Source organism: Hemiscyllium ocellatum, chromosome 11, assembly GCF_020745735.1.
Source record: "Hemiscyllium ocellatum isolate sHemOce1 chromosome 11, sHemOce1.pat.X.cur, whole genome shotgun sequence".
Taxonomy (NCBI): Eukaryota; Metazoa; Chordata; class Chondrichthyes; order Orectolobiformes; family Hemiscylliidae; genus Hemiscyllium; species Hemiscyllium ocellatum.
Window position 1 is genome coordinate 36,621,460 of NC_083411.1, and position 23,917 is coordinate 36,645,376.

At 42.4% G+C, this 23,917-nt stretch overlaps 1 protein-coding gene across 2 annotated transcripts in view; it reads left to right on the forward strand.

The window, feature by feature from the left end:
• Positions 1-23,917, forward strand: part of LOC132820169 (uncharacterized protein C8orf48 homolog) — a 104,448-nt gene that overhangs the window by 51,251 nt on the left and 29,280 nt on the right. For both annotated transcript variants that reach the window (XM_060832127.1, XM_060832128.1), the window contains exon 4: positions 19,334-19,560. In XM_060832127.1, the coding sequence (XP_060688110.1) occupies positions 19,334-19,560 (227 nt within the window). The remainder of the gene's footprint in view (positions 1-19,333; positions 19,561-23,917) is intronic.

A 23,917-nucleotide genomic window follows, 5' to 3' on the forward strand; every position in this document is an offset into this window, starting at 1 on the left:
GACCCTTCGGTCCAATTCATCCATGCCAACCAGACATCCAAATTTAATCGAGTCCCATTTGCCAGCATTTGGCCCAAATCCCCCTCAACCCTTCAAATTCATATACCCAACCAGATGCCTTTTATATGTTGAAATTGTACCAGCCTCATTGCCACCTTTACAATGGCAATAAGTTTTAGCACAGCAGTGAACTGACATTCCAAATGTTTCTTTTAAAAAAAACTTATCATTTCCCAGCAGTTGTTGCTGCAGATGGGCATGTGATTCCAAGCTGATGTTTCCCTGTAATCCTAGTTCCAACTAATGCCTTAGCTAAGATAAACAAGATTAGTACAAACTAGGAACTGAATATGGGATTTTCAAGTCGATATTGCTTAATATTATGTATCAGGGCTGTCACCTACAATTATGAAACTTTTTATGCAGGAATAGAAATCAATAAACTTACCCACACTGCACCAATAACGAATGTGGATATTAATGGCATTGGTGTGAATTTTTCAAATGTAAAGCAAATTGGAAAACTTTAGAACAACATGTTTTGCAGAAAATGCTGGAGTATGTTTTAAAAAAAAGGAAGAAAAAATCCCCGACAGACTATTTCTGTGATTCACAAGATCTTAAAAATGAATTAAACATTGCACTATCTGGTTTAATTTTTAATGTGACAAAAGAAAAATTGAGAATGTAACTTGGGCATTAAATTCAGATTGAGATAATTATCTCGTCATTTATTTTGGTGTGGTATGTAGGACCTTATTATTTGCAAATTGGCTGCTGTGTCTGCCTACATTTATATTAGCAAAGCTGAAAAAAAAATTGCTCACTTAACAAAGATGAGATTTTGCTTTTGAGGTTTGTAAAGTGACCAATGAACATAACGTTCATACGTTCTTATGATGGGAAAAGCCATCTACTTGCATATATCATGTCTGCAAATTACTATTTGTGCATGAGATTATTTTGTGGTGCCGTAAATATATGTACATGGCCAATTTTGGCAGCTATAGTAGATAAACTTGGCTGGAAAGTTGATATTAAACATTTGAATGAGAACTGTAATGGTATTTTGAAGCATTTTCACAGCTTTGATAAGAATTGAAGAACCATCAGAAACTATACTGGATCATTGAAAGATGCCCAAGTACAGATTAAAAGGATCTCCCTGGTTTACGACTCTATGAATAAAATGAATACTTTGCAGAGTGATGTTCAAGTGACAGCATTAAGAGCTGCTATTAGCAATGTACTATTGGTATTAAATCAGATAATTCTATCATCTTAGATGGAATGGGGAATATGAAAAGCCTAGGAGAAAGTGAAGACTGCAGATGCTGGAGATCAGAGCTGAAAAATGTGTTGCTGGAAAAGTGCAGCAGGTCAAGCAGCCTCCAAGGAACAGGAGAATTGACGTTTCGGGCATAAGCCCTTCTTCAGGTATGAGGAGAGTGTGCCAAGCAGGCTAAGATAAAAGGTAGGGAGGAGGGACTTGGGGGAGGGACGTTGGGAATGCGAAAGGTGGAAGGAGGTTAAGGTGAGGGTGACAGGCCGGAGAGAGGGTGGGAGCGGAGAGGTCAGGAAGAAGATTGCAGGTCGGAAAGAAGATTGCAGGTCGGCAAGAAGATTGCAGGTGCTGAGTCCGAGGGTTGGGACTGAGATAAGGTGGGGCGGAGGGGAAATGAGGAAGCTGGAGAAATCTGCATTCATCCCTTGTGGTTGGAGGGTTCCTAGGCGGAAGATGAAGCACTCTTCCTCCAGGCAACGTGTCGCCATGGTCTGGCAATGGAGGAGGCCAAGGACCTGCATGTCCTTGGTGGAGTGGGAGGGGCAGTTAAAGTGTTCAGCCACAGGGCGGTTGGGTTGGTTGGTGCAGGTGTCCTAGAGGTGTTCTCTGAAACGTTCTGCAAGTAGGCGGCCTGTCTCCCCAATGTAGTGGAGGCCACATTGGATGTAGCGGTTGCAGTAAATGATGTGTGTGGAGGTGCAAGTGAATTTGTGACGCGTTTCTTGCGGTTGCAGGGGAAGGTGCCGGGAGTGGAGGTTGGGTTGGTGGGGGTGTGGATCTGACGAGGGAGTCGCGGAGGGAGTGGTCTTTCCGGAACGCTGATAGGGGAGGGGAGGGAAGGGAAATATATCCTTGGTGGTGGGGTCTGTTTGGAGGTGACAGAAATGACGAAGGATGATACGATGTATCTGGAGATTGGTGGGGTGGTAGGTGAGGACCGGTGGGGTTCTGTCCTGGTGGCGATTGGAGGGGCGGGGTTCAAGGGTGGAGGAGCGGGAAGTGGAGGAGATGCGGTGGAGAGCATCGTCAACCATGTCTGAAGGGAAATTGCGGTCTTAGAAGAAGGAGGCCATCTGCATTGTTCGGTATTGGAATTGGTCCTCCTGGGAGCAGATGCGGCGGAGACGAAGGAATTGGGAATATGGGATGGTGTTTTTACAGGGGGCAGGGTGGTGGAGGTGTAATCTAGGTAGCTGTGGGAGTCAGTTGGTTTATAGTAAATGTCCGTGTTGAGTCGGTCATCCGAGTTAGAAATGGAGAGGTCTAGGAAGGGGAGGGAGGAGTCTGAGACGGTCCAGGTAAATTTGACGTCAGGGTGGAAGGTGTTAGTAAAATGAATGAACTGTTCAACCTCCTTGTGGGAGCATGAGGTAGCGCTGATACAGTCATCGATGTAGTGGAGGAAAAGGTGGGGGGTGGTGCCAGTGTAGCTGCGGAAGATGGACTGTTCCACATATCCGACGAAGAGGTAGGCACAGCTGGGGCCCATGTGGGTGCCCATTGCTACTCCTTTGGTTTGGAAGGAGTGGGAGGATTGGAAAGAGAAGTTGTTCAGCGTGAGGACCAGACTTGCAGAACGTTTCAGAGAACACCTCTGGGACACCCGCACCAACCAACCCAACCCCCTGTGGCTGAACACTTTAACTCCCCCTCCCACTCCGCCAAGGACATGCAGGTCCTTGACCTCCTCCATCGCTAGACCATGGCGACACGACGCCTGAAGGAAGAGCACCTCATCTTTCGCCTAGGTACCCTCCAACCACAAGGGATGAATGCAGATTTCTCCAGCTTCCTCATTTCTCCTCCCCTCACCTTATCTCAGTCCCAACCCTCAGACCCTTCTTGACCTGCAAGCTTCTTCCCTACCTCTTCCCCCCACTCCCTCTCTGGCCTATCACCCTCACCCTAACCTCCTTTCACCTATCGCATTCCCAATGCACCTCCACCAAGTCCCTCCTCCCTACCTTTTATCTTAGCCTGCTTGGCACACCCTCCTCATTCCTGAAGAAGGGCTTATGCCCAAAGTATGAAAAGCCTGATGATATTATCCAATGGCCCTTAAAAATGCGGCAGGTGTTATTCAAATCACTTGCCCATCTTTAATAGTTCACTGAAAAACGGCAATGTTCCTTTCTAGCATTTCAGTATTTAGATAGTATGATAGGGCAGCTTTGGTAAATGGTTAACCACACTGATGTGCTGTCAATAGCTACTGAGCGTGTACACAGGAGCTATATCATGATGATGTGAGATCACATGGGACTGTGACCTGATGGAAGAGTGCACTAATGAAGCTATGCTCTATCATGCTTATATTTGTATTTTATAGGCAAAAATGTTTATAGTTTGCACTAGTCTTGTGCTAAGTCCTCATGTGCCTCAAGCTCCAAAACGCTCTTAACAAGGTGCCAAACAGTGACCAGATGGAGAAAATCAGTGATAAGAGGCAAAGTGAAGCCTGAAGAGAACTCAGCAGCAGCAGGGAGTAGCAGATGATGGACTTTGAGGCCAGCTGTATGATTGGACTATTGAGAGAGAAACCCTGCCCAATACTGAGAAAGAATAATAAACTAAAAAGACTTTGATTTCCAGAACTCACCTAGAAAAGCACCTACAGCATTAACCAGACCAGTCACCAATAGCAGAGGCAACAATACCCACACACAGTGATGTTACCTGAGTGCTTAGACCATGGTTTTGATCCTGACCTGATTATGTGTTAGATTGACTAGTGTCAATGTTTTAGCAGATATCAGAAAGCAACTGATTTTAATTAAAGACCAAATAAGGACGAGGTTAGTGTGCTGAAAGCAGTAGCAACTTTCATTAGATAGGGTGGAAAAAGAAACCATCAAATATGACAACATCATTAAGGCATTTGGACTCTATTTTAGTTTACGGCACAACTCCATTATAGTCTGAGTGAATTTCAGTCAGCATAATCTGGAGCCAGGGGAACTATTAATTCTTGCACAAATAACCTTAAATGCCTCATTGATAATTGCCAATATGGAACATTGAGCAATGAGCTCATAAGGGACTGCATCATAGGAAGGGTGCTGACTGAAGCTTTCAGAATTTTTGCAGTCTAAAGAGGACCTCACATTTAGCAAAAACATCTTATCTGTGGGGCAGAGCCAGAGAACTGACTTTGGCTCCAATTCATTAATCAGAGGACTACCAGCCCCCCAGTAAGGAAACAGACACAAAGGATTCCCATGTTTGCTTATTGAATGCATTGTAGGTGTAAAGCTCCATATCAGTGCCAACTGAGTGCCATTCATCTATATGGGAGGCTGTTTTAAGTTGATTCGTGAAAGCAGTAATAAGATTTCCATCTGTGGGATAAATGTTGAAAGACTGACCACTTTGATCTGAAGCTGAACAAAAAGGACATGCTACTGAGGAAGAAGATGCAGTTTTCTTGGGGGAAGTAGTATACCCACAAAATACCTTTGGTATGGAGATACCTCAGTTAATGGCAATAAAACTTCTTTTAAATTGGATACAGGGATGGGCGTATCCATTCTTTTGGATGCGCCATTGGTTGAAGCTTCACCTTCATTCAAATTTAAGGTGCAGGATAAAAGTGTGAGGCCAGATGCAAATTAAACATTACTATAATTGGAGAGATCACTGATACTCTGCATGTCATTCCTAATCAGCATTGTGATGTATTAAACATGCATGTGTGTGTATAGCTTTGAATATTCTTAATTCATCAGTTGCAGCAGAAATTGAAATTGGCTCATTATGCTGTGAAGAAAGAACATTCCTCGGAGTACAAGTGAATATTACAAATTGTTCTTATTTTCTGTGAGGAAAAGCTGGTTAAAAATAATAAATGCATGCTTTAAGAATGATGATGTTCAGTCACATGGTGACATTTTAGACCTTAATATGCTTTTTCAGGCAAGAGCAGAAGCGAATGAAGTTGTTGAAGAGGCAAATGACCTGTTGATAACCACCACCAAAAAAATTATCCACGGAAAATGAGATACTAAAGTCCAGATTGGATTAAGCCAACCTTAAAAGTTTGTACGTTATTAATCCCATATGTGTAAGCTGGAGTTTGTAGTTGACTCTGATCAGCATAGAAGCACTCAAGTTTTTTTTCAGTGATGGAACCGAGGAGAGGCCCAAATTCCAGAACTATTGGAGCTAAGGAGAACCTTAGAAAACCTTTAAACCAAGTATCAAATGGAACTTGACATGGCCTCCTTCTTCAAGGACCGCAGATTCCCCCCAGACGTGATCGACGATGCCCTCCACCGCATCTCCTCCACTTCCCGCTCCTCCGCCCTTGAGCCCCGCTCCTCCAACCGCCACCAAGACAGAACCCCACTGGTTCTCACCTACCACCCCACCAACCTGCGCATACAACGTATTATCCGCTGCCATTTCCACCACCTCCAAACGGACCCCACCACCAAGGATATATTTCCCTCCCCTCCGCTATCAGCGTTCCGCAAGGACCACTCCCTTCGTGACTCCCTTGTCAGATCCACACCCCCCACCAACCCAACCTCCACCCCCGGCACCTTCCCCTGCAACCGCAGGAAATGTAAAACTTGCGCCCACACCTCCACACTCACTTCCCTCCAAGGCCCCAAGGGATCCTTCCATATCCGCCACAAGTTCACCTGTACCTCCACACACATCATCTATTGCATCCGCTGCACCCGATGTGGCCTCCTCTATATTGGTGAGACAGGCCGCTTACTTGCGGAACGCTTCAGAGAACACCTCTGGGCCGCCCGAACCAACCAACCCAATCACCCCGTGGCTCAACACTTTAACTCCCCCTCCCACTCCACCGAGGACATGCAGGTCCTTGGACTCCTCCACCGGCAGAACACAACTACACGACGGCTGGAGGAGGAGCGCCTCATCTTCCGCCTGGGAACCCTCCAACCACAAGGTATGAATTCAGATTTCTCCAGCTTCCTCATTTCCCCTCCCCCCACCGTGTCTCAGTCGGTTCCCTCAACTCAGCACCACCCTCCTAACCTGCAATCCTCTTCCTGACCTCTCCGCCCCCACCCCACTCCGGCCTATCACCCTCACCTTGACCTCCTTCCACCTATCCCACCTCCATCGCCCCTCCCCCTAGTCCCTCCTCCCTACCTTTTATCTCAGCCTGCTTGGCTCTCTCTCTCTTATTCCTGATGAAGGGCTTATGCTCGAAACGTCGAATTCTCTATTCCTGAGATGCTGCCTAACCTGCTGTGCTTTGACCAGCAACACATTTGCAGATGCTACATTTAAATAAGAGTTAGAGAGGTCTAATTATTTAAAGGAGTCGGCTGAACTAAAACTCCAGGTATTAGCAGTCACACACCCAAGCAGCAGGAAGGAATTCACATATTAGAAATGGTGCAACAAACTAATGTGAACATATTGCAGTAGAGGAATCTACAAATGCTACTCTAATTGCAGTGAATGAAATCTTTGAATAGATCACAACTGCATCGAATGGAAGTCTGACTGTATGGAACTACCTGAAGCAGTACTGACACCAGCTGTCCTTTGTATTATCATCTTACCCAGGATAAAAAGCAGAAGAGTATGAGAAAGAGGATTTCAGCTCATTGTCTTCATTCTTGTGTTTGTTTGGGTCCTGAGGTTTGTTTATTGAATCAGTATTTTTTAATTAGTCTTCACTGTCTTTACATCCAGGTCATAGTAAGTACATCAGCTGTTGTGAGAAGCTGCCATCTCATTCCAACATTTGTTAGTATTCTAAGGAGATGATCAGAGACCACATTCATCTTACACATCCTCTAAGGGGTCTGAAAACATTGTTAGCATCAACCTTTGGCAATAAATGCTTGGTGGGAGTGGGGAGGAAGTGGAAGTAGTTTGAAAGCTGTAAATAGTTAATAAGCTGAACAGTGTGTGGGAACTTGATGGGGGGGTTGCAGTGGTGGAGTGGGGAGGTATAAAGTGTTAACTGTACCAATACTCTTGGCAACAACCTGGTAAATCTTGGCATTCTCCAGGACTCTCAACACAATTTCTGGAAAAATGCGATGAAGGTTTGTGATATAATTAGTTGGAAGCTTGGTTATAAAGTAACAAATTATAAATTGGTTATAATTAGGTGAATGGGGTTTTCATTTTCAGTTCTGTGAAGGTGACTTTAAAGGTCAGAAACTAATTTTATTAAAGGTGTATCAAAACAGCATTTTGAAGAAATTATGTGAGTAATATTAGATAGCTTTGGCAAATACGGTTAAGGAGAATTCAAATGGTTTTCACGAATAGAGCCCCTCAAAGATCAGCAAGGCAGCCTTTATGTGGACCTGTAGGAGATGGGGGAGATACTAAACAAGTATTTTGCATCAGAGTTTACTGTAGGGAAGGTCATGGAAGATATAGAATGTGGGGAAATAGATGGTGCCATCTTGAAAAATGTCCATATTACAGAGGGAGAAGTGTTGGGTGTCTTGAAATGCATAAAGGTGAATAAATCCCCAGGACCTGATTAGGTGTACCATAGGACTCTGTGGGAAGCTAGGGAAGTGATTGCTGGCCTCTTGCTGAGATGTTTGTATCAGTGATAGTCACAGGTGAGGTGCCAGAAGACTGGAGGTTGGCGAACATGATGCCACTGTTTTAAGAAGGCTAGTAAGGACAAGCCAGAGAACTATAAACTGGTGACCCTGACATTGCTGGTGGGCAGGTTGTTGGAGGGAATCCTGAGGGATAGGATTCGCACATATTTGGAAAGACAAGAACTGATTAGGGTAGTTAACATGGCTTTGTACATGGGAAATCATGTCTCCTAAACTTGATTGAGTTTTTTTCCAAAAGTAACAAAGAGGATTGATGAGGGCAGAGTGGTGGACGTGATCTATAGCAAGGTTAGATCTCATGGAATACAGGGAGAACTAGCCATTTGGATGCAAAATTGACTCGTAGGTACAAGACAGAGGGTGGTGGTGGAGGGTTGTTTTTCAGACTGGAGGCCTGTGACCAGTGGCATGCCATAAGGATCAGTGCTGGGTCCACTACTTTTCTTCATTTATATGTGAGCATAAGAGGTATAGTTAGTATGTTTGCAGATAATAATACAATTAGAGATGTCATGGACAGTGAAGAATATTACCTCAGATTACAATGGGATATTGATCAGATGGACCACTTGGCTGAGGCGTGGCAGATGGAGTTTAATTTAGATAAATGCGAGGTGCTGCATTTTGGAAAAATAAATCTTAGCAGGATTTATACACTTAATGGTAAGGTCCTGGGGATTGTTACTGAACAAAGAGACCTTGGAGTGCAGGTTTATAGAGCCTTGAAAATAGAGTTGCAGGTAGATAAGATAGTGAAGAAGGCGTTTGGTATGCTTTCCTTTATTGGTCAGAGCATTGAGTACAGGAGTTGGGAGGTCATGTTGCAGCTGTACATGACATTGGTTAGGCCACTGCTGGAATATTGCGCGCATTTCTGGTCTCCTTCCTTTCGGAAAGATGTAGTGAAACTTGAAAGGGTTCAGAAAAGGTTTACAAGGATATTGTCAGGGTTGGAGGATTTGAGCTATCGGGAGAAGTCGAATAGGTTCCGGTTGTTTTCTCTGGAGCTTCGAAGGCTCAGGGTTGACCTTCTAGAGTTTTATAAAATTATGAGGGGCATGGATAGGGTAAATAGACATAGTCTTTTCCCTGGGTGAGAAAGTCTAGAACTTGAGGGCAAAAGTTTAGGGTGAGAGGGGAAAAGATATAAAGGAGACCTAAAGAGTTTTCATGTAGAGGGTGGTGCATGTATGGAATGAGCTGCCAAAGGAAGTGGTGAAGGCTAGTACAATGCTGAAAATGTGTTGCTGGAAAAGCGCAGCAGGTCAGGCAGCATCCAAGGAACAGGAGATGTTTCGGGCATAAGCCCTTCGTCAGGAATCGGGCTTATGCCCGAAACGTCAAATCTCCTGTTCCTTGGATGCTGCCTGACCTGCTGCGCTTTTCCAGCAACACATTTTCAGCTCTGATCTCCAGCATCTGCAGACGTCACTTTCTCCTTGAAGGCTAGTACAATTGCAACATTTAAAAAGCATCTGGTTGGGTATTTGAATAGGAAGTGTTTAGAAGGATATGGGCCAAGTTCTGGTAAATGAGACTAGATTAGGTTGGGATTTCTGGTTGGCATGGACAAGTTGGACTGAATGGTCTATTTCTGTGCTGTATATCTCTATGGTTCCATATCATGCCTAACTACTCCTGGGGTTGTCATAAAATTATTCAAACTCCTTTGTTTTCCTTTCAGGTTAACAGAAAAAAAGACTTGTTTCCTGATTGTGACAGATCAGAATGCTGCCATAGGGATGTAGCAGATAGCAAAATTTAAACCGATCAGAATCTACCTGCCTGGTCTGAGAATTGAGATTGACAGTTAGCTGTTCTGCTGCATCTTCATGTCAAAGATGGCCTAACCAATCAACACACTTTCCTCATCTGTGGTCCTTTCTTTCAAGCCTGTTTTGATGAGTGCAAGATGAAAAGCTTTAACTTCTTGTCTCTTTTTAGTAATACTTCAGTTTTGTACTACCAAGCATATATTAAAACTTTGTTTCTACCTGAGCTTGTTTGTCTGGGTGCAACCATTAAGAATGATGTTTACTCAGTACAGATTTCCCTATATCTACGGAATGATTAGTAAATGTAGTACGTCTAGGTCAATTTGTACAGATTTTCTTGTATTTTCTTCGTAACTTTATTAGATCTTTCCATTGTCCTTCCTGTAAATATGGAAGCCACCTAATGTCTAACTGTCCCACTGTTTCTGTATTGGATAGTCAAATTATGGGAGGTTCACTTAGCAAGCTGTCAGCCACTCATTCTACCTTACTCTTGATGTCTCTGTCATCATGCACTCCCCTCCAACGATATCACTCCAGTGTGTTTTTATGACATAATTGATACTTCTGATAATCAGGAGTATCTATCAGATAATGAGATACTTTATTACTCTCTGGGACACCCGCACCAATCAACCCCACCGCCCTGTGGCCCAACATTTCAACTCCCCCTCCCACTCTGCCGAGGACATGCAGGTCCTGGGCCTCCTCCACAGCCACTCCCTCACCACCCGCCGCCTGGAGGAAGAACGCATTTTCCGCCTCGGAACACTTCAACCCCAGGGCATCAATGTGGATTTCACCAGTTTCCTCATTTCCCCTCCCCTACCTTACCCCAGTCCCAACCTTCCAGCTCAGCACCATCCTCATGACCTGCCCTACCTGCCAATCTTCCTTCCCACCTATCCACTCCACCCTCCTCTCTGACCTCTCACCTTCATCCCCACCTCCATCTACCTATTGTACTTTTGGCTACCTTCTCTCCAGCCCCAGCCCTCTCCCATTTGTCTCTCCACTCCCGAGACTTTCTGCCTTCATTCCTGATGAAGGGCTTTTGCCCGAAACATCGACTTTCCTGCTTCTTGGATGCTGCCTGACATACTACGCTTTTCCAGCACCACTCTTATCTGGACTCTGATTTCCAGCATCTGCAGTCCTTACTTTTGCCTACTCTTGTGTGTACTGGTGAATTTAGCTTTCTGAGGTTTGACCTTGCAAATGCAATGACACCCATACCTTGTATCCTGCTTGAAACGTTCTAGTTGTGTCATGTTTGTTTGCCCATTCTTTAATTTTGCCTGTGAATTGCAACTCTTTGGCCCTCATCATGAGTTCTTGTTATAATAGCTACTGATTTTTAAAAAATCCTTCACAGAAAATGATCTGACGTGTAGGTGGTTTCAGCTCCTATCCACCTTTCAAATGTAGATTTAATCAGGCAATTTCCTTAAATTCCTAAACTTTTGCCTATATGCCTCAGACGTTAACTCATGTACATCCAGAATAGCCTTTTTTTCATTATCATAATCCCTACTAACCTCTTCTGACAGTGCTAGATAAATCTCCTCAAACTTTGCTAGGATTTGTATGAACATAAACATGTTAGTGACTTTATGTTATGATTTTCTTCTTCAGAGTCCTTGTCATCATAGGTCCCCATTATTAAATGTATAAATTTAAGAATTTTTTTTTCTCTCTCTCTCTCTCTTTCATTTCTAGTTCAAACTTCTTAATTTTGATTTCCAATGTTTTCATTTCAAGTGGCCTTTGAAATTCCTCTCTCTGACTTTTTCATCTCCTCTTCATGTTCAAGCTGCTTTAACTGCAACTTAATATGAATTGATTCTGATATTTCATTATCCATATTACCTTCCTTCTGTATTTCTACAAAACACAAATGATGTGCTAGCCTTTCTATTATTTCTGCTGCCTTAGCCCTGAAAGGCAACTCCACTTCCAACTTAAACTGACTTTTGTGTTCTTAAGTTCATCAGGAAAAGCTCTGCCACCTGCAGGATGGCATTAGCAATTTCCAATTCCTTTTTTAAAAAAAAGTTCAAAATTAGGTTCTCCCTTCAAAGTTTGGGAGAAGATTTGTAGCTCGGGTGCTCGTTGTTGTGGTTCTGTTCGCCGAGCTGGGAACTTGTGTTGCAAACATTTCGTCCCCTGTCTAGGTGACAGGGTTCTCCCATTAATCCTTATCACTTACCTACTTCACACCCAAATTTCCATTGTCCTTTTTTTCCAAAATCAGCTTGGTAAAAGCCCCCAATCTCTCCTCATAACCCATTGGGAATATGTTGATATCCAGCACAACCTGCTCTCAGGACTGTCTCATAAGTTAAAGATTTAATCAATTTACAGTCCATTTTCCTGCTTAATGAACTCAGGTGAAAAGAAAACACTGCAGATTCCTACGCTTAACAAGAAATTACTGTTTATCACAAATAAATCAGTCCTAACCAAGGTCAAACAAACTATTGATCATCAGCTGTGACATTCTAACTTAGACTCTACCCCTTAAACACATACACATTTAAAAACAGACTTAAGTAAAACATAGATGTCATGGGTGAAGACAAAAAAGGAACACAGGATTCATTGAGGTGTAATTTTGCTTCTTCCAAATCCTTCCGATGCATCTTCTTCTTCTCCTCCTCCTCCCTTTCAAGTACTTTACTGCATACATAGGGCAGCTAGAACATTAATTGTAACGTTACTCAGTCACGAGTTAGAGGTAGCAGGTTATAGACAAATGGCGAATGAAAATAATTAACTATTTTCCAGTTTTTTATTACTCTCTGTAAGGAGAGAGAGAGATGATGTCTTTTTAGAGTCCAGATGCTTTTGACCACTGTATCATTTAGAGCCAGGAGCCATTCAGAGATTTGTTATTGTGCTGATGACTCCTGAGCAATACAATTGTCCTGGTTGTTTTCTTTCAATCATCAATCTCTTGGCAACGCTGCCCTGACATACACTGATAGTGTGAGTTCAGCAGTCCTCCACTATTACTGGAACAAAGTAGATACATTCACAATGAGTTCTCATAACTCATTTTATGACTGTAACATCTCAATCCAGAGTTTCCTTAAAGCTAACTCCTAAAACTAAAACAAAAGATGTGGCTATTTCATTTAAATTAAATAGAAATATAGAAAATAAGAGTTGGAGTAGACCATTCGGCTGTTCGAGCCTGCTCTCCCATTCAACCTGATCATGGGTAATCATCCAACTCACTACTCTGTACCTTTTTCTCCCCATATCTTTTTTTAATCCCTTTATCGCTAAAACTATATCTAACTGCTTCTTGAAAACATTCAATGTTTCTATGGCAGAGAATTCTACAAACTCACCATGTTCTATGTAAAAAAAATTCTCCTAATCTCAGTCCTAAATTGCCTATCGCTTTTCCTTTTGTGTGTGTGTGTTGGCAGGGAATGGTGGGGAGGTTGGGGTTAACCTCTGGACTCATCATGAATGCTGTTCTTGCATTTATCCTGTCCAGACCTCGTCAGAGATCACATGACACTAGGTTCTAGTCCAACAGCTTTGTTTGAAATCATAAGTTTTTGAAACGCTGCTCCTTTGTCAGCACCTCACCTCACCATCAGCCTTCCTCAGTTAAAGAGACTAAAACTGTCCACAAAACTTCTCACCAAAGCCCTGAACAATTGTAGCAAGAAGTCCAACTCCTGTATTCAAATCGTCTCACCAGGAAGGCCAATATATCATTTGCCTTCACTACCTACTGCACCTGTGTATCTACCTTCAGTGATTGGTGTCTGAAGAGACCCCGATCTCTTCACACAATCCCTTCTCCCAATTTATAGTCCCTCTTATAGTAATCTGCCTTCCTGTTTTTGCTGCCAAAGTGGATAGCCTCATATTTATCCACTTCATCTACTGTGCATTTGTCCACGTAGTCAACTTGTCCAAATCATACTGAAGCACCTCTGTATCCTCCCACTGTTTACCCTTCTACCTAGTTTTTTGAATCATCTGGAGATATTACATTTAGTTGCCTCATCTAAATCATTAACATATGTTGCAAATAACTGGCCACCAAGCATTGATCCCTGCAGTACTCCTTCTGGTCAATGCCCACAGCTCAGAGGAAGTCCTATTTATTCTTTCTCTTTGTTTCCTGTTTGCCATGCAGTTTCTTTATTTTATGTCAGTACACTATTCAGACCCAATTTTAGATGCTAATCTCTTATCAAAAACCTCTAAGTCCAAGTAAACCACGTCTACCGGTTGTCTTTTATCAATTCTACTAGGTACATCCTCAAAACATTCCAGTAGATTTATCAAGCATGATTTACCTTTTGTAAATCCATGCTGGCTCTGTCTGATCCTGTCACTTGCTGTCACGATGAATGACTAGACAATTGCTGAAGTTTTTGGCAATGTAAGATTTGCAACCCAGAATGAAGCCGATGGAGAGCGAGGCCACAAGCAGAGTTCAAATGAAAAGATCCATATGAGTAGAAAAGCAGTAGTTTTTGTTTAGTTTTGGCAGTTTCCTGGGTGAGAGAGTTGCAAGAAAGTTTAGTAGCCTCAAAGTAGGCAGTCAGAGAAAAAGCAATGAGTTAATTTGTCTGCATGTCTCCAGACGAGATGCAGAGAATCATTCCCAGTAAATATAGAAAGATGCTGAAAGGAAGTGTTTGTGACAATGTCAGTTGAGGGAGAAATTAAAGGATGAGGATAGGAATTCATCACTGGGATTGAATGTCTGTAAAGGATATTGCTGGGAAGGAGGTTTGAACCTTTCTTATTATTTATGATAAGGTCTTTTCAAATTGTCTTATAGCTTTGTTTCTTTTCTTTTGTGGAATAAACTTATGTTATTTTATTAAAAGAACATTAACAGCCTTATAAGTATGTTCAGTAAATGATGCTGCGATACACAAATCTTAAAACAAAATTTACAATCCATCCAGCCACATTTCATTCTGAGATCTGATTTCTCTGGTATTAAGGTCAGCTAGGAACACATCAATAATAGAGTAAAAAGTGAGGTCTGCAGATGCTGGAGATCAGAGCTGAAAATGTGTTGCTGGTTAAAGCACAGCAGGTTAGGCAGCATCCAAGGAACAGGAAATTCGACGTTTCGGGCCATCATTCCTGATGAAGGGCTCTGGCCCGAAACGTCGAATTTCCTGTTCCTTGGATGCTGCCTAACCTGCTGTGCTTTAACCAGCAACACATTTTCAGCACACATCAATAATAGGCCAAGTTTTAACAATTTCATTAATTTTTTAAATGCATTAGTAAATATTGAATGTAGGTATGTTACTAGACTTTTATAAGGTACGTCACAAGACACTGTTCTGCAAGATAGAATCTGGTGGAACACATGGTAATCTGATCTAATAGACTGAGAACTGGCTGCATGTATGTTGGTAGAATGTTGTCAAGAAATTTGGATCGACTTGGAGGTCATTTTAAGCAGTGACTTTCAGGGATCGTTGTACGATTCTTTCTTTTAATTCACGCACAGTATATGGGCAGCGTTGTCTGAGGCAGCATTTATTCACCATCCTTAGTTGTCCTACATGATGAGCAGCTTTGCTATTTATAACTTTCATTTTATGATATAAACTGTGGAAAATATCACAATATTTACATTCATTGAGCTCCACAGCACAGAACAAAGGCATTGAGTCTGTGCTGGTCAAAATCAGCCATCTAACTATTCAAATCACATTTTCTGGTATTTGGCCCAGAGCCTTTTATGTCTTGTGAGACAACTGCACGTCTAAATACTTCTTAAATGTGATGAGGGTTTCTGTCTTTACTAGGTGGTGAGTTGCAGATTGCCAACACCCTGTGTGTGAATTTTTTTTCTCTCACATCCCATCTAAACCTCTTGCTCTCTGGTCACCACCATCTCTCACTGAAGAGAAAAGTTCCTTCCTGTCTAATTTTATGCATCTCAGTTATATCTTGTTTCAGTCTCCTCTGTTACATGGAAACCAACCCGAGTCTGTCCAATCGTTGTTCATAACTAAATCGCTACAGCCCAGGTAATATTCTGATAAACTTCCTCTGTACCCTCTCCAGAACCAGTTGGTTCTGCTATAGCTTGTGCCCTTTCAGTGTGAATTGGCTTTAACACAATTGAAGAATTTAGACCGTTATTTGTAGGACACAAACTTTCCTTACTTGGATATAAAGCAATTCTGGCCCCATTAAATGGCGCAGCTATTGGATGACTTTCTTATAACGCATGATCACACAAGAACAGAACTGACCATACAATAATATGCATTTTATAACATAGTTTCTAGAACTGAACACACAACTCTAGCTGTGGCCTAAACAACATTTTATACAGTTCCAGCATAACCTCCCTGCTCTTAAATTCTATGCCTTGGTTCAGAAAGGCAAGAAATCCATGTACATTCTTGACCACTTTTTCTATCTGTCCCACCACCTAAAGGGACTGGTGGACATGAATACCAAGCTCCCCCAGTCCTCGCTGTTTCCCTGCATTCATGGGTGGCACGGTGGCACAGTGGTTAACACTGCTGCCTCACAGCGCCTGTAGACCCGGGTTCAATTCCCGACTCAGGCGACTGACTGTGTGGAGTTTGCACGTTCTCCCCGTGTCTGCGTGGGTTTCCTCCGGGTGCTCCGGTTTCCTCCCACAGTCACAAAGATGTGCGGGTCAGGTGAATTGGCCAAGCTAAATTGCCCATAGTGTTAGGTAAGGGGTAAATGTAGGGGTATGGGTGGGTTGCGCTTTGGCAGGTCGGTGTGGACTTGTTGGGCCGAAGGGCCTGTTTCCACACTGTAAGTCTAATCTAATCTAATCTAATCTAATCCTACTGTTCATCATGTTTTCCCTTACCTCGATAGTCTGCATTTACTCACATTTGATTCAATTTCATTTGCCATTGATCAGCCTATCTGACCATCCCATCTATATCATCCTGTAATCTAAGGCTATCCTCCCCACTATTTACCACTCCATCAACTTTTTTAACAACTACAAACTATCACCCCTCCAGTGTTCAAGTCTAGGTCATCTATATAAACAGCAAGGCTACCAACACTGATCTCTGCAGAATCCCACTGGATACAGGCTTCCAGTCATAAAAACACCCCATGACCATCACCCTCTATATCCTGCCACGCATCCAATTGTGGATCCAGTTAGCTAAATTTCCTTGGGTTCCATGCTCTCTGTACTATCAACCTCTCATGCAAGATCTTGTCAAAAGGCTTGCTGAAGTCCCTTATCTATAGACCTGGCCACCCATCTCTTTGAAATATTCAATCAAGTTGATCAGACATTACCTCCCATTAACAAAACCATACTGACTGTTCTTAATTAACCTCTGCCTCTCCAAGTGCAGATTAATTCTGTCCCTCAGAATTGTTTCTGGTTGTTTCCCCACCACTGAGATTTGGCTGTAATTTCTGGTTTATCCCTTACTTCCTTCTTCAATAATCATACCACATTGGCTGTCCTTCAGAGCTCTGTTGTGGTAGAGTGGAACTGAAAATTATTGCCAGTGCCCCTGCTGTTTCCTCCCTTGCCTTACTTAACAGTCTGGGACACATTATCTACTTTTAAGCCTGCTTGACCACTTAGAACCTCCTCCCTGTCTATGCTAATTTCTTCAAGTAGATCACAGTTCTTCAGATTTCTGTACCCAAACTTCACTAGTGAACACCAGCACAAAGTATTAATTTCGAACCCTATTTGTGTCTGGGGTCCACTGCAATGGACTCTGGTTCTGCAAACCTTTGCCATGGGCTATGTCACTTAGAGGTGTCTCAAGGGTTGCGTAATGTGGGATAAACATTCTACAGTAGGAGCACATGCCCAAAAAGATAATAATTGTTTCTTCGTGTGAGGCTTTAGAATTTGCTGGATTACTTGAACTCTGTCTTGACCAATGGCCTTCCCTTGTTCAGATATTAAGTGACCTAAAAACTTCACCTGTTGTTGCACAAATTGTGCCTTTGCGAGACTGGCTTTGTGCCCTTCCCTCACTAGACGGCACAGCAATGCAAAGGTATCCTTCTCACATTGTTTCTTTGTTGGTGCTGCTATTAAGCAATCATCTACATACTACAGAAGCGCTGAACCTGGGGTTAGAACACGAATCTCCAGACTCCTACGTAGAGCCTCATTATATATGGTGGGAGACTCACAGTAACCTTGACAAAGTCGCCTGAAGGTTTATGATTTATCTTTGAATGAAAAATCGAACCAGAATTTACTATCTGGGTGCACCAGTACACTAAAGAAGGCGTTTGCTAAATCCACAACAGAGAACCATTTACTGTCCGTTAGAATTTGAGCCAATATGGTATAAGGGTTGGGAACATTTCGGGCACGTAGGACAACAGCAATATTGACTGCCCACAGGTCTTGAACATACCTCCATTCCTCCAGTTCACCGGGAATGTTTGCCTTTTTGACCGGAAAAATGGGGGTTCTCACTGGTGAGTTTTCACAGGAGATTATCACTCTACCCTTTAGGAAGGATTCAAAGACTGGAGTAATTCCTTCTATGGCCTCAGGTTTTAACGGGTATTGTGCTCTGCAAGGACGATACTCAGACTTCGGGGTTATCCTTATGGGTTCACAGTTCCATATAAGCCCCGCATCATGTTTGCCCATTGCCCACAACTCAGTAGGGACCATTTTTAAGACTTCCATCTTAGGGAAATGCCAGGCTATCCTCCTAGGCTTTTCAGGGCTAGCAGGGGCCATCTGGACTGTCCTATCTGCCTGAGTTCGCCAATTTAGTTTCTTCTTATTTGTCCGCATATCTGCAATGAACCAGACACCCACATCGTCCCTGAAGACCCAATCTTTCGTTCTTTGTGCCTTTAGCACCCATGGTCCCAAATCCTGCCACCTGTCACCAGACACGTTCGCCAGTGACACGTGAGGAGCGAAGTCTTCCATTTCAAAAAGATAGAGTCTGCTTGCTGTTCCAGATACCTTAGACACCTTCTCATATGGTTCGTCAGGGCCCTCACAGTGTATGTGTGCTGTGCAGTGCAGGATATCTCCAGCAAGAAAATCGGTGTTAATAGGATTAATATGGTTGCTTGCTTCCAGGGTGAGTTAATCACTCACTGAACTTATCGCTGTCTGGCTTAGTCGCCACTCATAGACATACATCAGGGGTCGTGGGTCATATTTTACAGCCTGCACTGGTAAATCTTCCCTTTGAATTACCTGGAGGCCTGTTGAACACAGGAAGAATGTGCAAACTCCACACAGTTGCCAGAGGCTGGAATCAAACCTGGAACCCTGGTGCTGTGAGGTAGCAGTGCTAACCACTGAGCCACTGAGCTGCCTCATGTCACTGAGCTGTCTCATGTTCAACACGAAGTTTGTATTCTTATGCCTGGGGGCAGGTAAACTGTTAAATAAGCATCCAATTTATGGAAACAAGAAGTGAAAAAGAGATTGGGTATTATGCATTACTCCTTAAATGTTCATGACCAATACTCTAAGACTATAGCTGAAGCTAATTAACCCCAATTTTAAAGAAGGGTGTTGCATCATACATTATACTGTAATAGAGAACGTTTGAGTGATGGAGCTATTACATTCATGAAAATGTAAATTTTGTTTCCAGTAGGTTTTTTTTCTGTAATCGCTTTTTAGTTTTAATTTTCTTTCTAATAGTGTTGATTTTAAACTTCATTTTTATTAGAGGTTGCTCAGTTTCTCTCAGTCGAATCAGCACCTTTGCAAATGTATTGTCATATGAAGATTGAGCAGATTCAATGGAAATTTCAGCAATCTGAGTCCTGTAAACAGGTAAAGCCACATTCAAACAAACCACTCCGAAGAAAGACTGTTCTTCAGCCGAACTGCATTGTACCCCAGCAACTGATAAACCAAGTTCGCCATAAATGCATCTCAGAGACAGTTAAACAGGTACTGTAGATTATGTTACATTTTCATTGAAATTACTGTTTGATCTTGAATTGGTTGCAACAAAATCAAAGCATCCTTTTGAAATTACAGCTAATTAAAATACATGAGTGACAGTTAAGCAAATTTGTAATTGCTATTTTGTTTCCTCCTCTTCTGAAGATTATTTTTGTCCAACAGTTCCAAATAAATCCGGAACTCTCAATCCATCATGTTTTAGCTAATCTCATCTCAGGCATCAGTTGGTGAGCTGTAGTTAGTTTCAGGAAAGGTTGTGGGGAAATCACCAGTGTTATGAATCCACTAAACCAGCTGACTCAATCCTGGCCTCACCTCACACCCAATTCTAACCTGGGGCATGAATCAGGTGTGTGATCAACGAAGCGTGTGAGGATCTATCAGGTCACTCAGACGGTGAACTCATATAATTTGAATTACAGCTCAGATTATTGAGATGCCTTTCAAAACAGCTGGTATCAAAAGTACCACTGTCATTGTTGTGGTTCTGTTCGCCGAGCTAGGAATTTGTATTGCAGACGTTTCGTCCCCTGTCGAGGTAACATCCTCAGTGCTTGGGAGCCTCCTGTGAAGCGCTTCTGTGATCTTTCCTCCGGAATTTGTAGTGGTTTGAATCTGCCGCTTCCGGTTGTCAGTTCCAGCTGTCCATTGCAGTGGTCGGTATATTGGGTCCAGATCGATGTGCTTATTGATTAAATCTGTGAATGAGTGCCATGCCTCTAGGAATTCCCTGGCTGTTCTCTGTTTGGCTTGTCCTATAATAGTAGTGTTGTCCCAGTCAAATTCATGTTGCTTGTCATCTGCGTGTGTGGCTACTAAGGATAGCTGGTCATGTCATTTCGTGGCTAGTTGGTGTTCATGGATGCAGATCGTGAGCTGTCTTCCTGTTTGTCCTATATAGTGTTTTGTGCAGAGCTTGCATGGGATTTTGTACACTACATTGGTTTTGCTCATGCTGGGTATCGGGTCCTTCGTTCTGGTGAGTTGTTGTCTGAGAGTGGCTGTTGGTTTGTGTGCTGTTATGAGTCCTAGTGGTTGCAGTAGTCTGGCTGTCAGTTCGGAAATGCTCTTGATGTATGGTAGTGTGGCTGGTCCTTTGGGTTGTGCATGTCCTCGTTCCATTGTCTTTCCCTTAGGCATCTGTCGATGAAATTGTGGGGGTATCTGTTTTTGGCGAATACATTGTATAGGTGTTCTTCTTCCTCTTTTTGCAGTTCTGGTGTCCTGCAGCGTGTTGTGGCCTTTTTGAATAGTGTCTTGATGCAACTTCTTTTGTGTGTGTTGGGGTGGTTGCTTTCGTAGTTCAGGACTTGGTCTATGTGAGTGGCTTTCCTGTATACCTTTGTGGTGAATTCTCCGTTAGGTGTTCTCTGTACCATCACGTCTAGGAATGGGAGTTGGTTGTCCTTTTCTTCCTCTGTAGTGAATCGGATTCATGTGAGTGTGGCATTGATGATCCGGTGTGTGTTCTCTATTTCTGTGTTTTTAATGATTACAAAGGTGTCATCCACATATCTGACCCAGAGTTTGGGTTGAATTTGCGGTAAGACAGTTTGTTCTAATCTTTGCATTACCGCTTCTGCTATGAGTCCAGAGATGGGTGAGCCCATGGGTGTGCCGTTGATTTGTTCATATATTTGGTTGTTGAATGTGAAGTTGTTGTGAGGCACAAGTCCAGTAGTTTGAGTATGTCGTCTTTGTTGATAGGTTCAACATCCTGTTGTCTGTTCTGTATGTCCAGCAGGTTGGCTATTGTTTCTCTGGCTAGGGTTTTGTCGATAGAGGTGAACAGTGCCGTTACATCGAATGAGGATGTCACCTAGACAGGGGACGAAACGTCTGCAATACAACTTCCCAGCTCGGCGAACAGAACCATAACAACGAGCACCCGAGCTACAAATCTTCTCACAAACTTTGAGTACCACTGTCATCAAATGGGAGTTAAAATTTGGTGGGACAGGCATTGGAGATGGTTGTGGAAGCCACGCTGTCACTGGCTCCGTTAGGTGTGTTTTTCAGCGATGTAAATTCAGACTGGTGGAGAGGAGGAATTTGTGATGGTCCATGTGCAGGCGAGGTGGACAACTAAGCCAAAGGAGGTCCAATGCATCCTTGATGAGTCAGGAGAGGCATGGTTAACTGGGAATCCATCAGCCAGAAGCCTTGCTGCTGCCAATTTCTGCTACTGGACCAGTGACTGCATGACACTTAGTCAAGTCCAGAGTCAAAGGTTTGTGTGTTCCAATGATATCACTGGAATTAGCCATTAATTAGTCCCTCACTCCTCAGGAGGCAACCTTCTTTGGCCTGAGGTTAGGTGAATTAAGATGTGGGGACAGGAATGAAGTGCAAATAGCCAGGCTCTCTTAACATTCCAGTTTACATTATTCCATCTAGGAGGCAGAAGTTAAATTCAATCCTCTGATTTTATCAGTGTTTATTCTCTAACAACAGTCACTAGAAAGAGATCACAACAAAGGATCTTGGCAGAATTTCTTAACCGCTGATTTTGCAGTCAACTACGTACCTAAATGTGACCCAGTTCAGACAGCAGACTGAAAATCAAAAATGGGATTTCTGGAAGTTTGTGATGTTTTATTAAAATTCAGGATAAGAGTTGTAAGCAATAGCTAAATAAGTTTTCTTTTGCAGCTAAACTTGTCCTTATGGCAATTGATATTATAGCAATAGATACTTTCCAACTTGATTCTAATTGCTTTTGATACATGTGTTTCACTGTGCATTTCATGTAATCAGCTTTATTCAAACCTTCTTGTTACTTTGTCTGGTGGTAGCAAAGTATTACATCTCCATGATAAGGAGACCACAGTGGAGAGAAAAATAGCAGTCTCGGAATTATAAGCAATTAAATCTGCATTGGTGCAATGCAGTGAATAGGACATTTGAATTGGAAACTGGGTTATGCAGCTGTGGTACCTTATATGTAGAATGATGTGCTGTACAGTATAATTAAAAATGACGGCTAATCATACCTAGATTCCATCTTTGGCACGATGGCAGAACCATCCTCATGTGGATTTGAAACAATTAAATTTGTAATACAGCTTGGAAGAGCTGCTAAAGTGCTCTATTTTTAGATACTGTTGTCATCAACAATGTGCAGAATCTTGAGCAGCAAGTCTGATCCAGGGATGTGAGAACAAATGCAGAGAAGCTTTCTTCAATGCTTCTTTGATTAAAGCTTGATATATAATGGGCAAGAGAGAAAAAAAAAATTATTGTTCAAAAGCACATCTGAAAGGCCAGTGATATCACTTGTGTTATTGAATTTTTAACTCAAGTTATTTTCTTACATTCAATGTTGAAAATCACTCCCATAAACAAGTTCTCATTCCCATTGAGCCAGAGCAAGCCCTTACCTGTTCAATGTCCAGGTCATTCTAGCAAGAATGGATATTGAAATGAGGCTTTTGTCATATATTGGGATTAGGAAGTAGAAACCCTCCCACACATTCTATGACTTCAGTAAGCAGAAAACTAAACATCGTATCAGGAGGTGATTTGTGCTGTAATTTACCATGGTATTTATTAACAGAAAATGTTAATTGTATAAATTAAAGTTAAGGAGATAATTACTTGCCCACACTTAAAGAGACACTTATAACTACTGGTGGTAGATTGTAGAGCTAGGAGCTTTATATTTATGCCTCACCTCTTGCCGATATCTAAAACTGAGTAGAGATTGACTTCCAGTCTCCTCCTTCTCCATCTAGCTGTAAGAAGTTTTAACAATGAGTAGATAAGTAAATAGTAGATGCACAGTAATAAACAGGCTTTGTTATTCAAATGTGGAATATGGAAAACAACAAAAAAGCAAAGTATGCTTCACTAAAACTTAGTATAAGGTTGTATCCGAAGCATGATGTCTAACTATAACTCATCATAGGTTTAATTGTTAATTATTGAACTTTCTGCTTTGTTGATTCCTTGGTATTTTCAGAACAACGACTGAAATGGAGAAAGATGGTGCAAAATACAAGGGTCTCTTTTCCGATTCGTTAAATCGGTATGGGGTGGCTCATGCTCCGAAAAGAAAGACCTGAGATCCTTGATACCCATTCTAATTGGTCCATGGGCAGGCACAAACAGCTCTTGCCTGAAGCTTTAGAATATTCAAATAAGGCAGGAGTTACATCAAAATGTCCGCTCGCTCCCATGTCATCTTTTAGTCATTGTAGTAGTTTAGTCGCTTCTCATTCTATACCTGAGCCATTATCCCAGTTGCCCCTCAAAGATCAATCCTTAGCTCTCTCTCCATTTTGCATCTACATGCTGCTACATGGCAACATTTTCCAAAGATCTGGAGTTAATTTTCACATAT